The 25,233-nt window shown below is 51.4% G+C and overlaps 1 protein-coding gene and 1 long non-coding RNA gene across 3 annotated transcripts; one reads left to right on the plus strand and one right to left on the minus strand.

The window, feature by feature from the left end:
- Positions 1 to 726: 726 nt before the first annotated feature.
- LOC132338497 (aryl hydrocarbon receptor-like) lies at positions 727 to 9,481 on the minus strand. The gene is given in 11 exon segments (XM_059868147.1): positions 727 to 1,953; positions 2,051 to 2,797; positions 2,799 to 3,438; positions 3,818 to 3,959; positions 4,216 to 4,325; positions 4,411 to 4,613; positions 5,216 to 5,346; positions 5,586 to 5,709; positions 6,589 to 6,723; positions 8,236 to 8,418; positions 9,467 to 9,481. Coding segments are annotated over 11 exon segments (2,586 nt in total). The 3' UTR covers positions 727 to 1,797.
- A 6,278-nt stretch (positions 9,482 to 15,759) lies between these two features.
- LOC132338594 (uncharacterized) lies at positions 15,760 to 23,631 on the plus strand. 2 transcript variants are annotated; one of them, XR_009489491.1, is made up of 3 exons: positions 15,760 to 15,864; positions 16,139 to 16,198; positions 23,294 to 23,631. It is a non-coding gene; the product is annotated as an uncharacterized LOC132338594 (long non-coding RNA). The 2 variants fall into 2 exon arrangements; XR_009489490.1 differs by lacking the exon at positions 15,760 to 15,864 and having other exon boundaries at positions 15,996 to 16,198.
- The last annotated feature ends 1,602 nt before the right edge of the window (positions 23,632 to 25,233 follow it).

Raw genomic sequence — 25,233 nt, forward strand, 5'->3', positions numbered from 1 at the left:
TCAGCTGGAAGTCACCAAGCCGCAGCCCCAGGGATGCTCTGGTGCCATCCCTCCATCCCCCTCAGCACAGGTGGTGCTGCCCAGAACCAACTCCTCTGAAGAAACAGGGAGAAGAAAGCAGAGTAGGGCACAGAAACCATCAAAGATCAAATGCTCCCAGCATATTTCCAACAAAAATTCAGAAACGTCACAAAACTGCCTTGTTTTGCTAAGAAAAAGTAGGTGTGGGATAGGGGTGGGAATGTTGGGAAATTCAGCATTCAGAGCAAAGAAACCTGTGTTTTTTCGAGTTTCCAGGTTGAAAAACAGTGCAGGGGAGAAGAACCAGCTCATTTGTCTTAAAAGATGTTTTCTATTACATACTAGAAACTACATACAGACACTTTATAAATACACATACTTTATATTTCAATGTATCTACATGCAACTTTATATACATAAATATTACATATTACCATAATATATAAATATTGTACTTTTTTTTTTTTTAATACACTTACCCTTCTCTGTCAGATTTCTCAATCCCTTTCAAACGTCCATGGCAGGAGCTGACAGGTAGACCGTGTGCATCCCAAAGGCTCCAGGTGCTCCTCAGAATCCCTTCCAATCCAACCCATTCCATCTCAGGTCACCAGTGGCAAGGCCTGAGCTCCAATGCTGCAGCTAGCAAACCCTGACGTGCTCCGGATTGGGAAGAGACACAACCAGCAAGGGAAACATCAGAGAGGAGCTCCAAAACCATTTATTGAAACAATACCAAGAGGAATTCACATGAATGCAAAGCTGGGCGAGCAGGAGGAGGGATGAGCTTCGTCAGGTTTCTTAAAGGGTCACCGTCTTCCTGATCTTTAAACAACCTTTTCATCCCATGCCACAGGATGCTGCTTTGGGATGGTAAGAGGTTGTTTTTTCCTTCCACTGGAGTGGCATACAAATAAATCTGTCAACTCATGTTATACACACACACACATATGGGCTGTGGGGTTTTTTTCTGTGGGAAAACATCACTCTCTCAGTACTTACAATTCAGTAGCATTCTACTTATTTTCTTTATCTTATTGAAATTTCTGGTTTTTAACTGAAAACTTTGAGACTTGAAGTCTGAGGGTACCTGAGAGGCCAGCACCCAGAGAAAACCAGCTTAGCAGTCAATCTCAGCATGTCTTGTACAGTACAGCAAAGCCCAGGGTGTTTGCTACAGGAGCTCTAACCTGGATCCCAAATACTTGGAGCACCTGGGACACAGGGAAAGTTAGGGTGGGGAAGGACCAGAGCAGCACAAGAACACCACACAGAGCTCATTTTCCTTATAAAACAGGCAATATCTGTACAATACGGCCACAGCCACAGGTTCCTGGCAGGGATGGCAGGAAATGTAATACCAAAGGTGAAAACATTTCTGTGTCTTTCTTTAGTACAGGCCTTCATGAGACTGGTATCCATGCTGGATCATGCATGGAAATACAAAGCTTTGGTTTCAAAAGCTTTGGTGAAAGCTTTGGTGAAAGCGTTGGTTGCACTCATGGGGCGACCTGCAACCACAGCTCAGCCTGCTCCAGCGCCCTGGGAAATCTGTCCTCCAGCCCTGCTGCCTGCTGCTGTCCCTCCCCACGCCAGGGACCCCAGCACAGGGAGCAGGATGGTGGTAAGTTGAGAAAAAACCCCCAGGTGAACCAAAGCAACCAGCATCAACAGCACCGGCACGATGCGCACAGCAGCGGGGAAGGTTTGTTTTCTGCAGCTTGAAGGTAGCTCCTTCCCCAGGGAAAAGTCCTCCTTTGTCCATTCCTGTCTCTCCTAGAGACAGAAGTCTCCCCTGGAGGTGTGAGGGGGATTTGGCAGCACTTCTGCCCGGGGCTGAGGCTGGCAGGGCAGTGCCAGGCTTCCCCCCAGCACTGGATGGTCTTGGGGCAGTCCCATGGGAGAGCTGGGCAAAACACAGCGGCTGCGGGGCTAGGAGAGAGAGAGAGCAGTGGTGAGGTCATTAGCACTGGCTGCACAGATTCCCAGCACAGAAAACACTGAGCCCCAGATGGAGCAAGGCCCTTACCCTGTGCCTGCCCTCCTGGCTCTGCGCAGAGCCACGTGTCCCATAGGAATTCAGTGTCTCCAGAGGGCTGCTGATGCTCCCAAAGCGCCCTGCAGCTGAGCTGGGGGAAGAGTGCTGGGGCACGGAAAGAACAGAGCTGAGCTGCTTTTCAGGAATGAGCTGGGAGAAAGGGGGAAAAATCCTGGGGAATGGAGCCATCTCTTCCCAGGAGTCCCCAGTGCCAGCAGCATCCAGACTGCATAATCCATCCAGGTTAAACTGCTGTGGGGGCAGGCCAGGCCTGGGGCCCAGGTAGCCCTGGGGCTGGGAGTTCACATCTCTGCTGAGGCCATGAATGCCAGGCTGAGTTGGAGCCCGCAGCAGAGGGCACACACAGTCCTGCCATGGGCCGGGCTGTGGAGAAGAGCTGGGCCAGGGGCCACACACCCCGTTCATCAGCAGGTGATGCTGCTTGGGCTGGCTGGGTGGTGCCACGTGGTCCTGGCACTGGCTGGGTAGGGAGAAGGACTGCTGGATATCCTCTTGGAGGGGCTGCATGACTGAGAAGTCTCCCTGCAAGTCTCCCTGTGGCTGCTCCCACAGCAGCAGGGGGGGCTGGGCCAGGGCAGTGCTGGGCTGCCCTGCATGCTGTGCCAGGTGGCAGCCCGAGTCCTTGTTCTCCATGTGGCACGGAGCAGTGCCTCCTCGCTGCGGGCTGGGGGGCGTGTCTGGCAGGGGACAGACCTGCTGCCCTCCCTCATGGCCCATCCACTGGAGGCCTGGGGACATAGGAGAGAATCTGGTTGCTGGCCAGGCTTTTATTCAGGGATGGGGACTGCTCTGGGTCCGTACTGACCATCACCATTTTCTCATCCTGCAGCAGGAGCTCCAGGTCCTCACCATTCAAGCCCAGGCCCTCCAAAGCACTGAAGAGCTCGTTGGAACAGCTCTGGTCACTCTTTATTGAGAGTAAGTCCACGGTGGCCAGGAGAGGGTCCTCCTGCTGCAAATCCAGCAGCTTCTCTTGGAGGCTGTTGCCCCTTGAAGAAGATGGAGCTGTGCCCATACTCCAGGCATCCTCTCCTGCACCTGGTATGGACACACCCTTGAGCTGCAAAGTGCTGCTGAAGGAAGGGTTTGGAATGGGAGCTGAGTGGGAGGTGTACACCGCCTTGTCCTGCTGCATCACAGCAGCCAGCAGAGACCTGGGGTCAATGCCATTCTTCTGGGAGCGCCCTACGTTGCTGCAGGAGGGCTTCTTAGACTTGCTGAGTTTTCCTTTGCTCTGGAAAAGGTCAGGGAAGCCTGGGAGGGCTTGAGTACTTTGGTATAGAAGTGCCTCTCCTGTAGCAAAGGTGAAGGGAAGATGCATGGACCGCTTCCGAAGGTGCTCTCCTCCTTCTTCATCTCTGCAGGGCAGGAAGAGGACACTGTGGCTGACACTTGCACAACCCACTCCACAAGTGCTTCTGCAATGGGCAGTTGTGATTCCTGCAAGCTAAAGCCCCTTTGCTACAGCCAGCATGCATGCATTCACACAGACACACACAGACACACAGACACACAGACACACAGACACAAACCAAACTGCAGCATAACTGAGCATCACCCCTGTTGAGGGGTGGCCTTGCAGACAGGCATGTGGCTGAGCAGCACCAAGCACAGAATCCCACAGCTGCTGCTTTAAAAGGCACAAGCAGCACAGACAAATCCAACATGCTGCCCTGCTCAAGACATCCCAGAGCCATGCAGAAAGCCAGGCTGTGCCCATGCCAGCCCAGCACGTACACGAGGGGTCTCTGTGTGACCACGACGTACTCGGGTTTGCCGTTCTTGCAGACGAGACGGGCGTTGGCCTGCACCCACTTCCAGCGGTTGTCCTTGGTCAGCAGCCGGAACACCGTCAGCCCACTCTCACCCGTCTTCATCACTGCCGGAGGAAGCACCAGTGCTGCCACCATGGCACACTGCCCTTTCCAACTGGAAACAGCAGCAGTGTGGCTGGCAGGCACAGGGGACAGCTGAACACCCCTCGCTGCACTCCACACCGAGCTCCCTGCAGCGACAGGAGCAGCACAGCAAAGCATCCTGCGGGAATGAGCCACTGGGCTTGACAGAGCAGCCAATCGAGCTGCCCCAGTCCCAGCCCACTCATCAGCACAAGGGACCAGGGAGGGGACTCTTACTCCTGACATGGTTCTCAGCACAGTACAGCATGTCAGCAGCATGGACAAACTGGTACCCCGTGCCACACGTCCGCAGCTCCGCCTCGGTGTAGCCCAGGACAATCTTCCCCCTGTGAGACACAGAGAGCACACCAAGCTCACAGGCGAGGCTGGGGGGGATGTCAGGAATGGAGCACTGAAAGCTCTGCTGCTTACTTGGCATCACACGCCAAGGGGGTGAAGTCCAGCTTGTGCTTGGTCCTGAAGATCACGTTCTTGGTTCGGATCTGCAGGATGGACGGCGGCTGCAGGGGCGTGGAGATGGCGAACAGAGCGAGCTGGGGGGGCAGGACAGAGCCATCTTCAGACCTTTCGTTCTGCCCATGAAGGAATTTCAGCCTGCCTTGAAGGTTCAAAGCCTGGGAAGAGAAGAAAAGCTCAGTGTCATGCAGAAAAGGGAGAAGGAAGAGAGCTGCATGGAAAGGAAGACATCTGTCTACAGAGTTGGTGTGAATAAATCATCAAATCACAGCATGGTTTGGGTTTGGAGTGACCTTAAGGATCATCTCGTTCCAATCCCCCTGCCATGGGCCAGGACACCTTCCACTATCCTAGGTTTCTCCAAGCCCCATCCAACCTGACCTTGGACACTTCCAGGGACGGGGCAGCCACAGCTTCCCTGGGCACCCTGAGCTCTCCAATGCAGAGAGAAGGAGGGATGACCACCAGCTACTTGACCTTAAGACATGCTTTTAACAGAAAAACCAAGCAAAACACAGGGGAGAAAAGCACTTGATTATTCAAGATTCAGCATTTCTGAGAGGAGAGGAACAAAACTCACAGGGAGAGGCTGTAGGTACAGGCCAAACCTATGAAAAACAGGGAAAGTATCTTGCTGAGTCAGGCAAGCGCTGCACGTGGCAGAAAGGAGCACGGGATCTTTCCAGGGGGTGGTTTCAGTGCTGGTATGACCCTCTGTGCTGAGCCTGCCCCTCTCCTGCTGCGGAGGGTCTGTACTCACCAGGAAGCCAGAGGAATTATCCAGGAGGCAGCGAAAGCGGCACACAAAGCTCCTCTCCAGGAAGGAGGAGTTTTCTGAGGGCAGCTGATCCGGCTTGTAGGTGACAGCAGAAGAGCCAAGACTCTTCCCTGCTGTGGAAGACAGGGATTGAGAGAATCAAGTAAGGATTCACCCCAGCAAGGGCTGGAGGTGCCCAGCACTGGGCACTGCAGCAGTCTGCAGAGCACAGCAACAGAAACCGGGGGGAAAAGCCACAACATTGGAAGGAAGCCGTGGCCTGAGCCACATGGGTGCAAGTGGTGACAGCGAGTTGGGGTCCCAGCACCCCGGGGGAGCCCTGGTGCCACCCAGGATGGCAGCCTGCCTTTACCTGCTGGAGAGGGCTCACCCCCAGGAGCACCTGGTGCGTCCAGGGCCCAGCGGAGGTTGCGCCTGAACTCCGGCTGGTCCTCGGTGTGGATCAGCTCGAAGACACTCTGGTGCATGACATCTGTCTGGAGGGGACACGCCATCTGTAAGCTCTGCAGCCTGTCCCCAGTGCCAGTTTTCATGTCCCACCCAGGAACAGCCCGTCATGGCCCGGTTGGTTTCATCTTACCCAGTTTCCCTGTGCTCAAATGGGTCCCCGGCTAAATGAGGTTAGAAACTTTCCCCAGAAATGATGTTGGTGGGAACAGACAGCACATCTGGCTTTAAGGACTCCTTGCCCATGGTGGGCCTGACTTCCTCCCCTGAGAAGCCTAAAGAGCCAATACAGCTTCCCTCTGACATCCCCACAACTCAAAATCCTAGTGCTGACTTAAGAAATTAGATGAAAACATGGATTTGGGAACAAAACAGCAGCAAAGCCACCCCATCCCTACACTATTCCCAAGAGAACAATGCCCTGGGACTTGCTCCCTGTGCCCAGGTGGACAGGTGCCATCTACCACAGCGGTTGGTGACAGCCAGGTGTGCGTGGGTGACACCAAACCACAGCAGCTGAAGCACTGCAGGTAAGTCCCACTTCCCTGTAAATATGCTCTAGTGTTCTCCAGGTTACCTGGGTGCCCAAAGTGTTGAAGCCTTGCAGGATTTACCAGGATTTGAGTGGGTGTCCCAGGCAAACTGGGCAAGGAACCCCACACAGGTCCCCATGGCCATGAACCCCATGAAGGCCCATCAGCATGGCTGCTGGAAAGTATCTACGGGCTGATGAAGTGCCTTGTCACCTACCAGTGACCACGTCTGGCAATACAGGGTCCAAATTTCCAAGGAAAAGCCCCAAACAACTCCCTGGGAGCCTGTGATCCCTGCAAAGAACTTGGGGCTATTCACCACCACCACCACCAAGGGAAAACTGGCTCTCCACAGCAAGTCAGAGTCCCACCAACCTGATGGAATCCCAGATAGTCCTGGATTGTATGTGAGGAGTAAAATATCAGCCCTTCTGATGTCACCACCAGCACAAAGCCATTGAGTGCCTGTAGGAGAGAGGAGATCAGCACGTACAGGCCACAAGCACTCCACTTTTACAGCAGGACATGGGCACCCAAAGCCTGGCTAGCAGGCAGCTGAGCCACCACAGACGGCCTCTCTGAGCTCATGAAGCTCTTCCACATAGCTGCCTGGGAATATCCTAATCCAGACTGATGGAAAATTGCGCTTCCATCCTGGGAGCATTGACTCAGACTCAGCTTTGGACATTTATCCTCATCCTGTGCAGGGAGCAGATAAAAGCCTCTGAACTTCTTGCAGTATGAAAGTGGACACCAGCAAGAACAGGTCCATTCTGGTGGAAATGAGCCTTTCCAACAGCCTTGAGGGCCTTGGCAGCCATCCCAGGTTCCAGAGGAGTGGCCTGGGGAAAGACCATGGAATGCCTGGACTGTCCGTGGGCAAGGAGCAAGGCCAAGGAAGGTGTTGTCTCTGCTTCCCATTCCCTCTTCAAGGTGGCCAGTGCTGAAAGGGCCTTAAAAGTGGAAATGGAAAAGCCAAAAGCTAAACCATAAGGGTTTGGATTTGAAATTGTGGCAAAAACACCCGATTCGGGTGGAAATTGAAAGACCTGAAGACCCTGTACGGGTCAAACAATATCCCCTCTCCATGGAAGGGAGGAGGGGCTTGAAACCAGTGATTGACGAATTAATAAAGAAAGGCACACTGGAACCTTGCATGTCACCACATAATACCCCGATTTTGGCAGTGAGAAAACCGGACGGCAGCTTTAGGCTGGTGCAAGATTTACAGGCTGTGAATCAGAGAACTAAGACTCTGTTTCCCACTGTTTCGAATCCTTACACATTGCTAAACAATCTCTCCCCTGAAGATACGTGGTACAGTGTGATTGATTTAAAGGATGCTTTCTGGACGTGTCCTCTGGATGAGGGCGGTCGCGATTATTTCGCCTTTCAATGGGAAGATCCGGAGACGAATAGGAAGCAGCAGCTCAGGTGGACTTGGTTGCCTCAGGGCTTCGTGGATTCTCCAAATTTATTTGGGCAGGCACTTGAGCAGGTTTTGAGTGAGTTTGTACCCACGGAAGGAACAAAGCTTCTACAATACGTAGATGACTTGCTGGTTGCAGGGAAAGGGGAGGAGGAGGTAAGGACAAACACAATTGGGCTTTTGAATTTTTTGGGAGAAAAGGGATTGAAAGTTTCAAAATCGAAACTGCAGTTCACAGAACTGGAGGTCAGATATCTGGGACATTGGTTAACAAAGGGGAAAAAGAAACTGGATCCGGAGAGGGTGGCAGGGATTATTGCCTTACCACCCCCGCAGACAAAAAGAGAGGTCCGGCAGCTTTTGGGATTGTTGGGGTATTGTCGGCAGTGGATTGAAAGTTATAGTGACAAGGTGAAGTTTCTCTATGAGAAACTCACCACAGATAAGATCAAATGGACACAAAAGGACGAGGAAGAGTTTAAGGGAGTCAAGGAGGCGCTCACGGCAGCGCCAGTGTTGAGCCTCCCTGATGTCAGGAAACCTTTTCAGTTGTTTGTAGACGCTAGCAACCACACAGCACGTGGGGTGCTGACGCAAGACTGGGTGGGGATCAGGAAGCCTGTAGGGTACTTGTCCCGGCTTTTGGACCCGGTCAGCAGAGGCTGGCCCACGTGTTTGCAGGCTGTTGTAGCTGTGGCCTTGCTAGTGGAGGAAGCAAAAAAGGTGACTTTTGGAGTGCCCCGGTAGTATTTGCTCCGCACAACGTGCGGGGCATACTACAACAGAAAGCGGACAAGTGGCTCACGGATGCAAGGCTGCTGAAGTATAAGGCCATTTTGATTCACTCACAGGATTTGGAATTGAAAACAACGACTGCGCAGAACCCTGCACAGTTTCTCTTTGGGGAGGCGGCAGAGAAATTAGTTCATGACTGTGTGGAAACAGTCGAGCTGCAAACCAAGATCAGGGAGGATTTAGAAGAAGAAGAACTAGATGAAGGGGAAAAGTGGTTTGTAGACGGGTCAAGCAGAGTGATTGAAGGGAAAAGAAAATCAGGATACGCGGTTGTGGACGGGTTGACAGGGAAAGTGATAGAGGCAGGTCCCCTGAATGCAAGCTGGTCTGCACAGGCATGCGAATTGTATGCGGTTTTGAGGGCATTGAAAAGACTGAAAGGGAGAAAGGGAACAATCTTCATCGATTCAAGGTATGCCTTCGGGGTGGTTCATACATTTCGAAAGATTTGGGAAGAGAGGGGGCTGATCAATACGAGGGGAAAAGAACTAATGCATGGGGAATTGATTTGACCAATTCTGGAAGCACTGAGAGGGCCAGAAGAAATTGCGGTGGTCCATGTGAAAGGGCATCAGACAGGAATTCAGTTTCGAACCAGAGGGAACAATTTGGCGGATCAGGAGGCCAAAACTGCGGCACTTATGGTGGTAAATATGCCAGAGCTTGAAAGGGAAGAAACCCCTGATGATTCCCCTCAGCCCTCCCCAGAGGAAATTGAATGCTATGAAAAGCTAGGAGGTGAATTGAAAGAAGGTAAGTGGAGGTTACCTGATGGGAGGGAATTAGTTTCCAGAGGATTTACTAGGAGAATTTTGTGAAGGTTGCACCAGAAAACACACTGGGGGGTACATACCTGGTTGCGATCAAAAGAAACTTACAGGGATTTTGAAAACAGGGAATAGTGACACAGAGTGCTCCTCTGGGGTTCACTATTCACAAAATTCAGCCTGGGGACAAGGGGTTCGTAAAAGTGTGGAAAGAGGCACCGCTCTCTCCTCACTGGGAAGGTCCTTTTCTTGTGCTCCTGACAACAGACACGGCCATTCGGACAGTGGAGAAGGGCTGGACACACGCGTCTCGGGTGAAGAAAGCTGAGCAGCAGGAGGAAGCACCTGACTGGAGGGTCACTTCTTCCCCTGGCGACTTGAAAATCTGACTCCAACGTCCTCATAAATGACAATCAGCGAGCGGATAAGTTGTGTACTGTCAGATTGTGTACGCTATCTGTTTGTACACTTTAAGTGTGAATACTGTCAAGGGGTTTTTGTGATCCATTGCAGAAGGGGACAGAGGCCGAAAGGACTGTGCACTCAGTGTTTGGAGGAAGAACTCGAGTTGACTGACCGTATCCTGACCTTAGCCACAAGTCTGGGTATCATTGAATTAGATTCTCAGGAGTGGTTTAGTATTTTTCAAAACGGGGTGCGTGGGAAGCTTAGGTCCCAAGCAGAAATTCTGGATGTGGAGTGCCGGAAATCCATCAGGGTCCCGTGCAGTTCCGATGCAATCAGGGTGTCTCGGTGGGGTGCCTTTAAGAGGAGGTATGCGGCTAGGTCCAAGGGTGTCTTCCCTGAAGAGTACTCCTGCTGCTGTGAAGATGGTCTTCCTCACCGCTGATGGCACCCCAGGGGGAGGAGGCAAAGGCAGAGGAGTACGCCTAGTGGGAATCCTGATTGGCCTGAGCCTAGTCATGTGCGGGACGCAGAGTCTGAGCACTGAGATCCCCAGGAGCAATGGAAGCTCCGTGGATGAGTGTGGAAAATGCACTCAAGTGGTCCCAGTCGTCGGGGACGGGGGATTCTCGACATACCAAGCCCCAGAGGAATGCCTGAACGGAACTAGCAGGTACTGTTGGAAAAATGGTACTCGGGTGAAATGGTGTGAATTGGAAATCGGGACTTGGTGCATCAATCCCGAGGCAGGGTTAAGGAACGGGCGGTCAAACGATCACGGGTTCCAGAGGAAAAAACGTGATACGGAACAGATGTCAATCCCCATTTGTGACCAGTGTAACCAAACTATGTGGGTCAGGGGAAAGACAGAATCAATCTTTATTGCATATCACCAGGTGAACCCTTTGTGCTATGATAGCGCAAGGTTGGGGATATGCACGATGAATGGGAAAATGTATTGGGTAACAAGGAATACGAAATTTGATAATAAAATTACTGGGAAAAAGGACCCACTCATATTGGATCTGGCACGAGCAAAGGATGACAGGGTGTGCCTGCAATATGATAGGGTGATTTGTTTTGCAAACAACAAAGATGATGAGGATCCTGAAGGGAAAATGAAAGAAATAATTCAAGAAATGAAAAGAAGGGAGTCAGAATTGAGGAAACAGAGGATTGAGCAGGAGAGGTTGAAAACACTGAGTGAACAGTAGGAGGCCTTGGAAAAACAATATGCTGATGGGGAATTACCTTCCCTGGACAGGAACTTATTCATTGATCTGATTCAAGAAATAGCAACAGAATTGGGTTTATCAAACTGTTAGATTTGTGGGGGTCTGAAATCTGCGGAGAAATGGCCCTGGAAAGGGGAAGGTTTGGCTCCTGAGCAACTTCTGCAATGGGATAGCCCGAGGGTCTCAAAATTGGTACAGAGGCCTGAGGGGTGGGTTTTGGACCAAAGAGTGATTAGCTCAATTTGTGTCAGTCGGGAAGGGAGAGAATACACCAAAATGGTAGGATACACTCCATGTCTATCTACTCTGACGGTGAACTCCGATTCAAAAAGCAAGGTATGGCTCCCTGCCCCTCCTTTGGGGTATTGGAGCCTGAAAAATGATACAAATTGTGAGTGGGACAAGAGAACAGGGTTATGCTGGGTCCAAAGTCCAGGAGCCAACCCTTTCCAATCCTTGGAAAGTGTAAGAGAATTCTGGGGGGACCCAGGGAAAATAAACATTCAATGGAAAGCACCGGATGGGATTTATTGGATCTGTGAAAAAAAGGCATACAGTGAATTGCCCCCTAGGTGGAAAGGATCTTGCACTCTAGGTATGATCAGGCCAGTTTTCTTCACTCTCCCGAGAACGAAAAGCAATCTGTTAGGGGCTCCGTTGTACGAGACCTTGAAAAGGGAGAGGAGAAGTCTGAAGAAGATAATACCAGTGATAAGCGGGAAGCAAGCTTGGGGGGAAGAGGAGTGGCCAACGGCAAGAATAATCGACTATTATGGGCCGGCCACGTGGGCACAGGATGGAAGCTATGGATATAGGACCCCGATCTACCTACTGAACAGGCTGATCAGATTGCAAGCAGTTCCGGAAATTGTATTGAATCACACCTCGGAAGCCCTGGATTTACTAAGTCGGCAGCACACACAGGTGAGAGCCTTTGTGTACCAAAATCGAATAGCATGAGACTATTTGTTGGCCGAAGAGGGAGGGGTGTGTGGAAAATTTAATGAATCAGAGTGTTGTATTGAAATTGATGATTATGGGGAAACCATAAGAGGTTTGGCAGCCAAAATCAAAAAGGTGGCCCATGTCCCCGTCCAAAAATGGAATTTGATTTTGCAGTCCTCCTGGTGGGACAAATTATTCGATGGAGCATGGTGGAACAAGGTAATATTTCTCGTACTCTGTTCAGTAGCCAGGATCCTATTCCTACCCTGTCTGATTCCGTGTTTTATCAGACTGATCCACTCTATAGTCAGGGGAATGCAGATTGCAATAGTCCCCATAGACTCGGAGGGAGCTTCCGGAGGTGATGCATCTAAGATCATGCGACTTGGGGAGAGAAAGCATGCCAGCGATGCTGCAGAAGCACTGGCAAGGTTTGAAAGACAAAACACTGAAGAATGAAGTAGTATAGTGTATCAGGGCATCCCATAAGGGGAATACCAAATATTGTAAGGGGTACTCTGCTTGTGAGGAACCCTCCATGGTGATGGGTAGAAATAGAAAATTAATAAAGTAGAAGCATGAATTAAATGGGTAAAATAAATGGGGAGGGATCCTAGTATATGATATAGACAATTCATGCTTTGGAAATTGTATAAAAATTATAAAGATCCAATCACGCCTCTGACCCCCATGGCCAGAAGCAGGGCTTTTCCTTTCAAAAGATTTCCTGGACTCGCCCAGATAAAATCATGACTATTAACCAATGAATGAGTCTTTCCTGGGTGATCATCGACCATTTCCCAAGACTGGCCAGAACATTCACCAAACAACACCTGGAAGAGATTACATCAAAGAAGGGTGATGTCCTGGCTCCAGCTGAAAGGAAGATCATTTCAAGGAGCCCAGACAGCCATCCAAACCTATGGACTGATTTTTGTACGGGACTGAATTTGTATAGTTCCCGTTATACATATGTAGGAACTTACAGAAATCTTAGGTCATTCCTGCACCAGGCAGAATAAACTGTATATAAGCTGGCTACCTGGAGCAGTTGGTGTGAAACTCTAGGGAGACGCTGACACTACGTCGGTTCGACCCAACTTCACCCAGCGTCAAAGTTAGGGGTTAACGCGGTCTCGGCTGTGGCGGTTTTATAATATTCTATTTTTCTTGGGTGTTGATCTAATAAATTTAAAAATTTTTTTAAAAAATTAGGCTACCGATTTGATCAGTTACAACAGGCTCGTCATGAGTAACACTGGAGAAAGTGCTGCCCGCACTGGTCCGTGTAACGGAGGATTGGCCAGTGCACAGCACACGCACCTCGGATGGAGACAATCAGGACATTTTCGCTCTGGCTGTGAGTTTCTGGGCCTATGCTCGCCCTCGGTCCTCTCTCCAGCAGCTCTCCATCCTCTCGCTGCCTCAGGCACTGGGCTGCAACCCGGGCTAGCGGCAGGCTCAGGGGGCACCAGGCCCGCTGCTCCCCCTGCATCTGCCCTTGGGCCCAGCCCCATGGACACCTCGGCACTGAGCGCTGCCTTGGACTGCTTCTTTTGCAGGCAGCTCTGGTGCTCCGGGTGATCGTCCAGTACCTGCCTCAGTACCGTGAGGACTCTTTCTACCCTCTGTTTACGGCTCTGCTCTTCCATGTTGCCATCACCACGCAGCAGATGCCACCAGAGGAAGTTGATCACTTCTGGAGAGCATGCCAGGAGGAACACCGCCTTCCCAGCAAGCCCAACAGGTCCCAGTCCTCCTGTCCTTCCCATGCCCTTGTGGCCAGCGCCAGTGCTCCCAGTGTGACCTGGGCTTTGCTGTGCACACAGGTTTGCAGTGCAGGCCATGAAGGCCCTGCTCTACCGACTGCAGTGTCACCATGTGGTGATGTCCATGGAGCGCAAGCGTGGCTGGGACACGCTGCTGTGTGCTCACACCCAGCACTATGCCGTGGGTCTGCTGGCCAGGTTAGACCCCCTTCGCCCCACTGGCCCTGCCATTTGTGCCCTGTGCCCCACCTTGTTCCTGTGCTCATGGGCCAGAGGGCCTCGTCACTGAGGGACGGCCAAGGAAACTGAAAAAGGCTGGGAGAGGAGGGTTCCCAGAAGGGGCCACCTTCCAGAGCACCCACATCCCCTCCAGGGATGCTGGGGAAAGACCAGACCTCTGTCACTCAGTCCTGGGAGAGGTTTGCCCCTCCACCTCAGGGTCTTGGTGCCTTTTTTCCCCCTTCCAGGGAGATGCGTTCTGACTTGACCCCCATGTGTTCCCATGTCGCATACCGCCTTCTCCTGCTGCTCAGCACTGAAAAGCCAAGGTGGGATCTGCCCTTGCTGGCGTTCCTTGTGGAGGTGAGCCCGGTGGCCAGCACTGCCTGGCTGAGCTGCCTCCCAGCTCTCTGCCCTCTCACAGCCACAGCTGCCAGGACGGTGGCCGCACCCTGTGCTGCTGCCTGGCCCCAGCCCTGTGCGGTTCCGGGCTCCTGCTGGCCGGGTCCCCTGTCACTGCCCTGTGCCTTTCAGGTCCTCGAGTGCCTGGACTTGAGGAAATGTTATCGCCCTGTCAGGAAGATCTTGCTGAGGTGCCTGCAAAGCAAGTGCAGGGAGCGGCATCGCCTGGCACTCAGAGCCCTCGTGGTGCTCAGCAAGGACGACTTGCTGGTGAGAAGGGGGCAGTGGCTGAGGGTGCGTTGTGGAAAGCAGCCCCTTGGGCTGCCAGGGCTTCAGGAGCTGAGGCAGCTGCTCCCAGCTCTCCTGCCTCACCTGCCCCAGTGCTCTGGGTCAGGCCTTTGGCCTGTGGGCCCTGCAGCAGCAGGGTGGGCTTGCAGTGCCAGGGCGGTGTTGGCGGTGCAGCCGTCCGCAGATTCCCAGCGCAGCCTTGTGTTCCACACAGGCCTGGAAAATGTGCTGTCTGTCTCCAAGCCTTCTGGAGCTGCTGGGTGATGCAGATGGAGAGGTGGTCAGCATGACCCTCCGTGTTTTCACCAATGTGCACCAGCTCGGAGACATCCTGGTATCCAGCGCCACTGCCCTGAAGCTGGCTGAGGCACTCCTGCTGCTTTTTCACCGTGTAAGGCTCTGTGTCCTCAGCTGCAGGCACTGGCTGCTGATCATAAACTTTGCCCAGGTGAGCCTGGAGTATTTGGTCTAAAGGCCTCATCCTCTTGCCTTCCTCCAGGACAACAGCTATGTGCAGCTGCTCTCCCTTGAGCTCTTCTTCACGGTGATGGACCCGGTAGCAGATGAGGGAATAAAGCCCCTTAGGAAGATTTTGAGACAAAGCCTGCTCCCCCTCTTCTTCCACTGCCGTGATGAGAACCAGCGCGTGGCAAAGGTGAGGTTTTGGGTGATGACGGTGGATCCCTGGGAGGGTGCTTGGCTGCCTCTGGCCCCGGCACCTCATGGACTGCAGCCTTCCCCAGGCCTCGGCACAGGGATGTGGGTCCGGTGCCCTGGGCTCTGGGGCCATCTCTGGGTCTCTGCTGCTCTCCAGGCCTCACGGGAAACACTGCTTCGTGTGGCCAAGTTCCTGAAGAGGAAGAAGCTCAAGAAGCTGCTTAAGAAGGAGCAGCTGTCGAAGTTCACCGAGGTCCTGGTAAGGAGGCCGTGGAAGGCCCAGGCTCAGCCTGGAGAAGCCCCCGAGGGCGCTGCTCAGTGTGCGGGGCTGGCAGCTGTTCACCTGCCCGCTGCTGCGCGCAGAGGCCGCGCGGGCTCTTCTCCAGGCTCCCGTGGGCCCGAGCAGGTGCCCACGCAGCCCCGGCCCGGCCCGGCTGCGGGGCGGGGGCGGCACCGCGGGCTCCCTGGGCAGCAGCCGGCCCTCTGCCCATCCCCTGGGGAGCCCGGCCCCAGCGGCTGCTGGCCACGCCTCAGGGCTGCCTGAGCGGGCAGGGGAGGCCGGGGCCGGAGGCAGGCATCGTCCGGCCAAGGGGCTGAGCCCGGCCAACACTTCTTTCCCTCGTGCCGCTCTCTCCAGCTTGCAGAGGACAGGAGAAGAGTGGCCGAGCACCTGCGCCGGGCCCTGCCCTACCTGGAGAGCCCACAGGAGCCCCTGCGAGAGGCGGCCATCAGGTTCATGGGTGAGCCACGAGCCCGGGCTACCCTCCCCGGCCCGCCGCAGCTCGGCCCCAGCCCCGCCTGCTGCCCCGGCAGCGCCAGCCAGGCCCGGCGCCGTGGAGCCCCGCCTGGCCTCGGCGCCACTGCCGCCCTCTGGCAGCCGTGCCCTTGGGCAGCAGCGTGCAGCCAGGAGCGGGCTGAGCCCTGCCGGGCCAGCAGGCCGTGTGGCCACAGCACCGGCAGCGCCGCTGGCAGGGAGCTGTGCCGCTGGGGCCAAGGTGAACTCTTTGTTCTCAGAGATGGCTGGCTCTCCCATCGTGAAAAGGCAGCAGGAAGAGCTCCAGGCCCACAGTCAGGGTGAGTGCGGCCAGCGGGCTGTCAGCGGGGGCTGGCGGGGAGATCTGCATTGCCCCGGCAGGGAGCTACAGTCCCTGTCCCGACTGCGCTGGGCTTGGCTCCCTGCGTGGATGCGGGGTGGCGTGGGCAGAGCACAGAGCGATTTCAGGGACACTGGTCGGGGGGATTCGTGGCCAGCGTCTTGCGGCTGATCCCACTGGCCCCTCCTGTCTTCTGGCCGATGCAAGAGCTGAGTGGGACACCCTTGAGTAGTGGTTTTGGTTCGCCAGTTTATGATTTCCTGGCCAACGTTCCAATTAGTGTGGTACGTTCCGTGCTGGTTAATCACCAGTTCAGCCGGCCCTCCATGGCCATTTTTCATCTGATTTTAATCTCCCACAGATCCAACAGTTGGATAACCCTGATTCTGTGGCAATTTCTTGCATTAGAACTACAAAAAGCTTCCTGTTTGAAGTCAGACAACCCCAATCACTATACTGCTGTTCTAACGGTTTGTATCGTTCCCTTAATTCCTTTCGCTTCTCTTGTTCTGCCCTCTTCTTTTTTGCTTTGGATTCTTGCTCTTGTCGTTTTTGAGTTATTTGTTTCATTCTACTCTCTGTGTCCCTTCCTCCCCTATCTCTTGCTAAACAAAAGAACTTTGAGGATCGCAGACAAATTCGTTCATCATTATCCTTGAGAAGGTTGGTTAACACGGCCCATCACTGGGAGAAACCTTTTGTCCATACTTTAAATTTTCTCCAACCTAGTAGAATTTGCCACCCATAGTGCACATCTTTAATTGGCTGTGGTCATAGCGCGCTTCACTGACATGGCAATACTGATTCCATTCTTCTCCCAGTCCAGGCAGTAGGATCGCATTTGTCACAGACAGCCGGAGCAATAGGCTCTGATCCTGCAGCTCCCTTGTGGATTTAGTGGAGTTCAGGAGTGAGGCTATTAAGGCCCATTGCTTGGGATGCAATGATCAATACAGTGAAACTAATCCTCAGGGGCTTTAACTCTCTACCTCTCTCAAGGCCCCTTGGGTTGCATCCAAGGGCCCAGATGTAGATCTTCTCGGTAGCAGAGTTTGTACCTTGGGATTTAGTCCCTGATATCTTTTGTTTCATTTTTGCCTTTTGCCTCATGAGCCTTCAGTTCTCTATTCATCGTGGGCGTGGTCCAATTCTTTTTAACGTAGGCTGGTTGGCCCCTAAGTTTGGGGCATGTGTGGCTACAATAGGGTTGGTATATGTGCCTCCCTTTCTTCCAGTGATGCTTAGCTTCCTGCCACTCTTTCGCTTGAATTTGATATTCGTCAGGTATCCAACTGCCTTTGTTACACTCGATTTTTCCTAACTTGGCCTTTGCTACTTCCTGCAAATCAATTCCTGCTCGTGTTCCGTGTACCCAAGTTTTCCACCAATCTTTATCACCTGTTTTGATACATCCTTTCCTTACTGCAGCCCACAACGTTTTTATCAGTTTCTTTTGCTATTTCTTTGATACAATTTACAGCAGAGAGCATTAGGGATCTGTCCCCTTGGTAGGTCTGTATACCACAATTCTTCACACTCTATACACTTAAAACAACCCCGTGGATAACACTTACAGTTTGGAGTAGTACATTCTACCTCTCGTCAGTACAGTTGGTTTTGTAGCTTAAGGTGGGAGCATTTTCGTGACATGCACCAGTCCCTCTTTGACTTTACTTTCAGTTCTCCGAGGGTAGATGCAATTCTCCACTGGGATTCAGCAGGCGTCTCTGTCGGTGGTTCCTCCGTCGGTGGTTCCGCTGGTCCTTTGACCCGCGACGCGTGGGTCCAGCCTTTTTCCGCAGTTCAGACAGCTGTATCGGTGGTCAGCAGAGTTCAATGTGGACCTTCCCACCTAGGAGACCAACTTTCTTCCTTCTAGCTTTTAATTAGCACCCAGTCACCCGGTTTTATTCGGCGTATGCTAAATCCGAGAGGGGCTGATTGAGCAATTACCCCTTTCTCCCTTCGTTCTAGGACAGGTTGTCCCATCTTCTGGATGTATTTTTGAACAGTCACATCTGCTACGGCTACTGATGTTTGGGGTACTTCCTGGGAATAGGGCATTCCATAAAGCATCTCATATGCAGAAAGCCCCGTATCTGCATTTGGAAGTGTTCTTAGAGTAAGTAATGCTAGAGGTAAACATTTTACCCATGACATTTGGGTCTCAATCATCGGTTTTGCTAATTGTTGTTTTATAGTTTGGTTCATTCTTTCCACCCTCCCAGAGCTCTGGGGCTGCCAAGGGGTGTGATATTCCCAGGAAATACCCGTGGCCTCTGTTACTCCTCTTATCATACTGGAAGTAAAATGGGAGCCCTGATCAGAATCAATGGCCCTAATAACCCCAAATCATTCGGGGAATAATTTGTTCCAGCAATATTTTAACTACAAACTTTGCCGTGGCTCGGGCAGCCAGGTAGGCCTCCAGCCAATGAGTTAGTTGATCTGCTAATACTAAGAAGTATTTCCATCTGCCTGCCTTTGGTAATTCAGTGTAATCCAGCCAAACCCTTTCAAATGGTCGGTAGGCTATTTTCCTACCACCGGTTGGAGCTTGTCTCATTACTTTTTTTGCTAACTTTTTGACAAGTCAAACACCCCTGTGTTATTTGTTTTGCTATTTCAAAAATTCCAATACATCCATACTATTTTAAAGAATGATTACATAAGGCTTTTGTTCTCCAGTGAGTACGTTGGTGTAACTGGCTTAGAATCCTTTGAGCGTAAGCCTTAGGTAAAATCTCTCTTCTGTCTGGGAGTACCCATTTTCCCAGCTCTTTCTTAGCTTCTATTTTTTTATAGCTTCTTCCTCTTGAAAACTGTAGCTTTTTGGCAGTTCCTCTTGAATTTCCTCTATCGTGTTCAGCTGGATAGTCTCTTGGAATTGAAAAACTGCCTCCTTTGCAGCTTGATCAGCTGTGTTTCCTCTTACTAAGTAGCTTGACCCTTGTTGGTGACCTTTTACATGTACTGCAGCTATTCTCTTAGGTCCTTGCAGGGCTTCAGGCACTCTAATTCTTATCTCCCGATGGATCAGTTTCTTCCCTTGAGTGTTAATCAACCCTCTCTCCATCCAAATGTGTGTACAATTCCAAAAGGGTATTTTGAATCTGTAGAAATAGTCCCCACCTTATCTTTTAAAAGTTCTAAAGCTCAGTATAAAGCAGACAATTCACAAGCTTGAGCTGACCAGCTGGAACTTATTTTTCCTCTTTCTATTACAGACATGTTTTCCCCTTCTACAATAGCATATCCTGAATTTCGTTTCCCTCCTAGCACCCTTGACGAGACATCGATAAAATATTTTTCCCCACTAGAGAACTCTGTCTCACTTTATTCTGGTCTCACTTTTGTTTGTAATTCGATTCATTCTACACAGTTATCAGCCACTCTTCAGTTGGCTCCTCAGAGAGAAATTGTGCAGGTTTCTGAGCAGGAGTGACCTTAAGTTCCAGTTCAGGGGGAATGTATCAAGATAGCTTCATACTTTAACATCCGGCTATCAGAGAGCCACTTCTCTGCTTTCTGATGTAATATGCTTCTTACATTCTGGGGGGGTATATACTACTAACAGAGCTCCGAATGCAACTTTCTTTGCTTCTTCTACCAGAAGAGCTGTTGCTACTATAGCTTGTAAACATACTGGCCATCCCCTACTAAGAGGGTCCAGTAATTTTGAAGAATACCCCACCGGCTTTCTGTCTCCTCCCCAGTCCTGGGTAAGCACTCCAGAAGCAGTTTGCAGTTTCAGCCGGCCCAGAAGGTTGCATTCTGCTTCTGAAACTAGTAAGAGATCACTGCTATCCAATTCTCCTTTCGATTCAATTAATACTTGTTCAATAACGGGAACCTTAAAGGCCTCCCCTTTTGCTCCGATTACTTGAGCTGTTTTCCGGCTGATTTTGCATCCTCTTGGTAATCTTTGCACTGCTGATCTTTCAGCACCCGTATCTACTAAAAATGTAACTTCTTCACCTTGGGGGGGGACCTATCTTTAATTTTATCAAGGGCTCCTGTGATCTTCTGGTCCCTAATAAATAGAGCCCCTGACACCTCTACTCTTCTGCTAACTGTTTTTGGTCTGCTTCTCGTTTCTTGCAAAACCTTTGAACGTGACCTTCGACCCCACAGTAAAAGCAGGTAGGTCTTTTCAAACCCTCACCTGTTCTTTTTCTGGTGCTTTTAGCATTTCCTGAAGATGCACCACCCTTCTGAACCTCTTTTACTGCAGCCACAAAAACCTCTGCTTGACCTGTCGCCTTCCCTTCATCTCTTGGCACATCAACTTTCTGCGCTTCCCTTAACAATTCTTGTCAACCTCCCTCCTGCCAGTCATCCAACTTTTCAAGTTTCCTTCTAATGTCCTCCCATGATTTTGCCACAAACGGAGTTTTGATTAACGCTTCCCCCACAGCTGTATCAGGATCCAATCCTGAATGCATTTGTATACTCCTCTCTATCCTTTCTAACCAATCTCTCATGCCAGCCTGTCTTGTCAATTGCCTCTCCTCTGCTGTAAATGAAATACTTCAATGGACTGAATCTCTGTCCAGGTGTAAATGCTGGGTCTTAGAAACCGATCCTTTTCCTTTTTGGTTTTTAATGCATACAAGGGAGTAGGCCAGGACCCATGCCACAAAGCGGCATAATCGCTTTCCTCTTGGTTAATAGGGTCCTTTTTATTTACATCGGCATTCAAGGCCTGACAGATCCACCCTTCAGATGACCCGTACATTGGCCAATAGAAATGATCAGGTCGTATCATTTCCTTAGTCCATTCTGTCATACAATATTGTATCATTTTCTCTTTGCTTTTTCCTCTCCTGGTTTCACATTTATTCCACAATTTTAACATTACCCCAAGGGGGCTGTCCCGGGGTATATCCAGTAAAATCCTCCCTCTTTTTCCGGTACCTTCAGTACCTCTATTTTCCTGCTGCTTTATACCAGCTCTCCTGGGTTTTTGCTTTGGCATTCTACCCATTTTATCCTAACCGGTGTTCCCTCACTCGCCTGTTCACCACGCTTGTTCAGACCTTGGTCCCTTTTTGTCAAGGATTTTTCTCATAAAAGGTCCCTTCTACCAGTACCGCTTCCCGCCTCCGATTTTCTAAGAAAAAACCCCCCTTAATTATTATTTCCTCTCACCCCCGGCCTTTTATATATAGGAAATCCTACTTCACTCGCTTCCTTCCTTCACCTGCCGTTCCCCTCGCGGGGAGACGAAACCGATCGCTTCGTGACTGGGTCACGTCTCACACACACACCACTCACACTCTTACACACCTACACCCGTTCTTATGCCCCCTAACCAAGCGATACTTAGAGCCTCCTTTTCTCGCCTGGATCTCCGTGCACGAGTCATTGCAGCTGAATTGACTGCAGTCTACTCCAGGAGCTCAAAATTCTTTGCTCATAATTTACCTTAAGGATTTCCACTTCCCTGAGAGATTCCCCAGTCACTCAGGGCCACCTGAGGCAGAAGCCTCCAAGGTGGGGCGCCTCCCACAGATCAGGAGTCTCCCTCAATGGATTTGGAAATTCCCGGCCAGTGCACCAAATCTGTTATCAATAAGAAGCTTGACTATGCCAATATTCAAGCGGCAATCAATTTATTAATTCATATGGTAAAGTATGAGCAACACAGCGCTGGGTACAGTGGGGGCACTTTCCCTCCAACTGCACGCCGATAGTTGGGGCTTACAGGTATTTATAGGGGTACTCCTAAGCTTTCTCAGCAGTTTCTATTCCAATTGTTACTCATCAGCAGTTTCTATTTTCCAATTTTTACATCACAATTCTATACACTATTGTGATTTAGCTTTTCTCAGGATGTGTCCCAAAAAGGAGGACCCCACCCCCCCCCACAGACGGTAGTAGTAGTTTCCGAAATATTGGTCCTGGTTTCTGCAAGAATAAAGACGAATTCCGTCTGGCAAAGTCCAGCTCCCCAGATGTGGGTCCACCTTTGTAATTACAATGACTGTAGACCTCATAAGAGTGATGGCCAGCTTCCCTTGGTCAAAATTAGAAGTCCTTGAGATGACATTCATCTTCCTTTCTCAAGCTGTTTTTCTCTGGTCTGTTGAGGCATGAGATAAGCATATTTCCTTTATAGATATTCCAAAGCTATAGTTTCAAGGATACAAGCAATATTCTAAAAGTATCCTTCAAAAGGTTATTATTGCAGCACTCTTTAAGGCCTGACTACAAGCAAAAAGCAACATCCTTAACACATCCTTTCATTCAAATGCTGCTAAATCAGCCAAGGTTAATTGCAAACAAAAGAGAGGTTCAAAGGCCTCCTTCCATGCTTTACTTTCCTCAGTTATTATTAGAACTCGCAACTGTCCCATTGTCGGCCTCCACACATATCGCAATCACAAATACACACATTGCCCGGATGTAGCTGACACGAAACACAGCTTTGTATTTCACAACGGCAAAGTTCTTATTATCTCTCTCTAAAATCATCTTCATCTCTAGCAACAGAGATCTCCTTCTGTTGCTGGGGGCACAGGATCTTCATCACTCTTCTTTACGTCTCTGTTCAAACTTCTGATAAAATCACAGCTACTTCAACAGCTGCTGACTTTAGCATGGAGCTCTTTGCTCAATCCCTACAATCTGAACATTTTCATCTCTCCATACCTCCATGCGTTATAGGGAAAAAAGTGTCGCTCTCCATATATTTACAAGAGGCCTAAAACTAAAGGCATCTCCTCATCCCTCCCATCTGGGACTTGACTTCTTTTTCACTGACCTCAGCCAGGCTTGGGCTAGGTCAGCCGCATTGCTTCTTTGTCGGCCAGAAGGGAAAAGAGAAAGTGCCCGAGTTTCTGTTGTTTTTAACATGTGGTTTTCACAGGGGCTTTCGTGTACAGCTTTCCAGATTGTCAATTCCCAAAGCCAGCCCTTGATTGCTTTCCTATCAGACAGGGAGGAACCTGCCAGCGGCCTCTCCCAAAATACCATCTCCGTGATGCACAAACCAGCACACCTTGGCAGGAGCGTCTCCTAGGATTCCTGCAGATGTGGGCGCTGACTGTGGCTCTCTTCCTCTCTGTTGCAGCCAATTAAGTGCCAAGGGAAGACATGAGTCCGTCCCACGCCCTATTTGCCAGAAGAGCTGAAGAATTAGCTGCATCTTCAGGATCCGGCGAACCAGTGTCCCGAGAACAGCACCAGGAGGCACTGAAGAGGACACCATCTCCCACTGCCACTGCAGCTCCAGGCACAGCCGATGACTGGCACAGCTGAGCCTGTGGGAAGCTCCCCGTTGCTTCTGCCTTCTCTGTGCCTGTAGATAGCTCCCTCTGTCCAGCCCTCACACCCTGCCCATTCCCTTTTCTTTCCTCCCAGCTCATCCCTTTGCTTCGCCTTCTATTAATAAACAGTTTGGCTTCTTCACTTTGCCTGCATCTCTGTGGATCTGAAGCAAATCCGGGGCCCTGGGACACACGGGCCCCTGCTGCCGTTCTCTTTCACGCTGTGTTTGGTGCACAGACACAGAGGAACGAGGGCAGGTCAGGCTGGGAAGGTCCCTGTGCCGAAGGTGCCGTTCCACAGCACTGTGCAGTTCCAGATCTTGCTGAACACACGGAAGGCCAGCAGTGGCACAAGGAGGAGCCTGTGTGTCAGCACCAAAGTCCTATCTAAGGCCCTGCCATATTTGGTCCCCTGTTGTGCACGTCAACAAGATAACAGAGTGCAGACAACGAAGGAAACCTTATGGTTTAAGCGGTGGGAATTTGACCCTTATGAGAAACAATGGATTGGTCAATCGATGGGAAGTGAACCTGTGAAAGAGGAACAATGCCCGATGGAGCTGTGGCTGGCATGGAGGCGGTATCACAGGTCCTTGCAGCCTCGTCTCACGCGCTGGACAAGCGTGAGACGACGTTGTAAGTGGAAAACCTCCATTCCAGAGGAGTAGATGCCAGGCCTGGTTCTGGCGTAGAGGGATGAAAAGAACAAAATGCACACCCTTTTGATGCCGGGGTTGCCCTGAACGTGGGTGGCCTGCCTGCCCGTCCCACTGGAGCACCATGCTGAGGTACCCTGAAAGCAGCCCAGTGCTCCTTGCTCCTCTCTGCTGACACGTGAGCGTTTGTCTGGTTTCGGGATGGCCCTGGCTGTGTCAGGGGTGCCATGTGGACACAAGGCAGCCGGTCCTGTCCCGCCGGGTCCCAGCAGTGCCTCGCAGCAGCCCTGCATCCACATCAGCATGCTGGCCAAGAGAGGAGGCCCTGGAAGCCGAGGCAGCTGATTTTAAGCTTTCGCAGATACACCCAGGGGATGGCCAGCGGTGTTCCCTCAGGATACAGCAGTCCTGAGGCCTCTCCAGAGCTGCCTGATGCCACCTGCTCCTTGTGGCACCAGCTGCTTTCCTGTGGAATGCTCTACCTCCCCTAAGAGTAAAGAGGGAGCTGGAGAAGGAGCTTGCCAGGCTGCTCTGGATCCTTTTCCAGCAGTCCTGGTTGAGTGGAGAAGTCCGAGCTGAGCGCAGATGTGCCAATGGAACAGCCGTGCTTGGGAAGGCGCGCTGGAAGGGATGATCCAGGAACCACAGGCCTGGTGGCCTGAGCTTGCTGCTGGGGAAGGCCTGGGAGCAGATCCTCCTGAGTGCCAGCGCACGGCCTGTGCAGGAAACCAGGGCGTCTGCTGGAGGGTGGGAAAGCTCTGCGGAGGGGCGGTGTGAGAGTCTGTCCGAAATATCCTTCAATTTGCCTCACAACTGTCATTGAGAGACCATTGAGAAGGCCCCCTTGTCCTGTTCCTGGGCCTGGAGTGGAAGGTTTCCCGCCAAGCCAAGGGCTCAGAGATCTGAAAGGATTGCTTAGTTACTCTTACCACAGGTGCATGTATTTTACCACATGCTACACTGCACCCCGGGACATTCTGCCCTTTTGCAACAATAGCCTTGGAAGCTGTCCCACTTTCTCGGCCTGGCTGGACTTCTACTGAGCTTTTGTGTGGTCCCCCACAGAAGACCCCTCTTGCTCCTTTGCT

Source organism: Haemorhous mexicanus, chromosome 26 (genome assembly GCF_027477595.1).
Source record: "Haemorhous mexicanus isolate bHaeMex1 chromosome 26, bHaeMex1.pri, whole genome shotgun sequence".
NCBI classification, from domain to species: Eukaryota; Metazoa; Chordata; class Aves; order Passeriformes; family Fringillidae; genus Haemorhous; species Haemorhous mexicanus.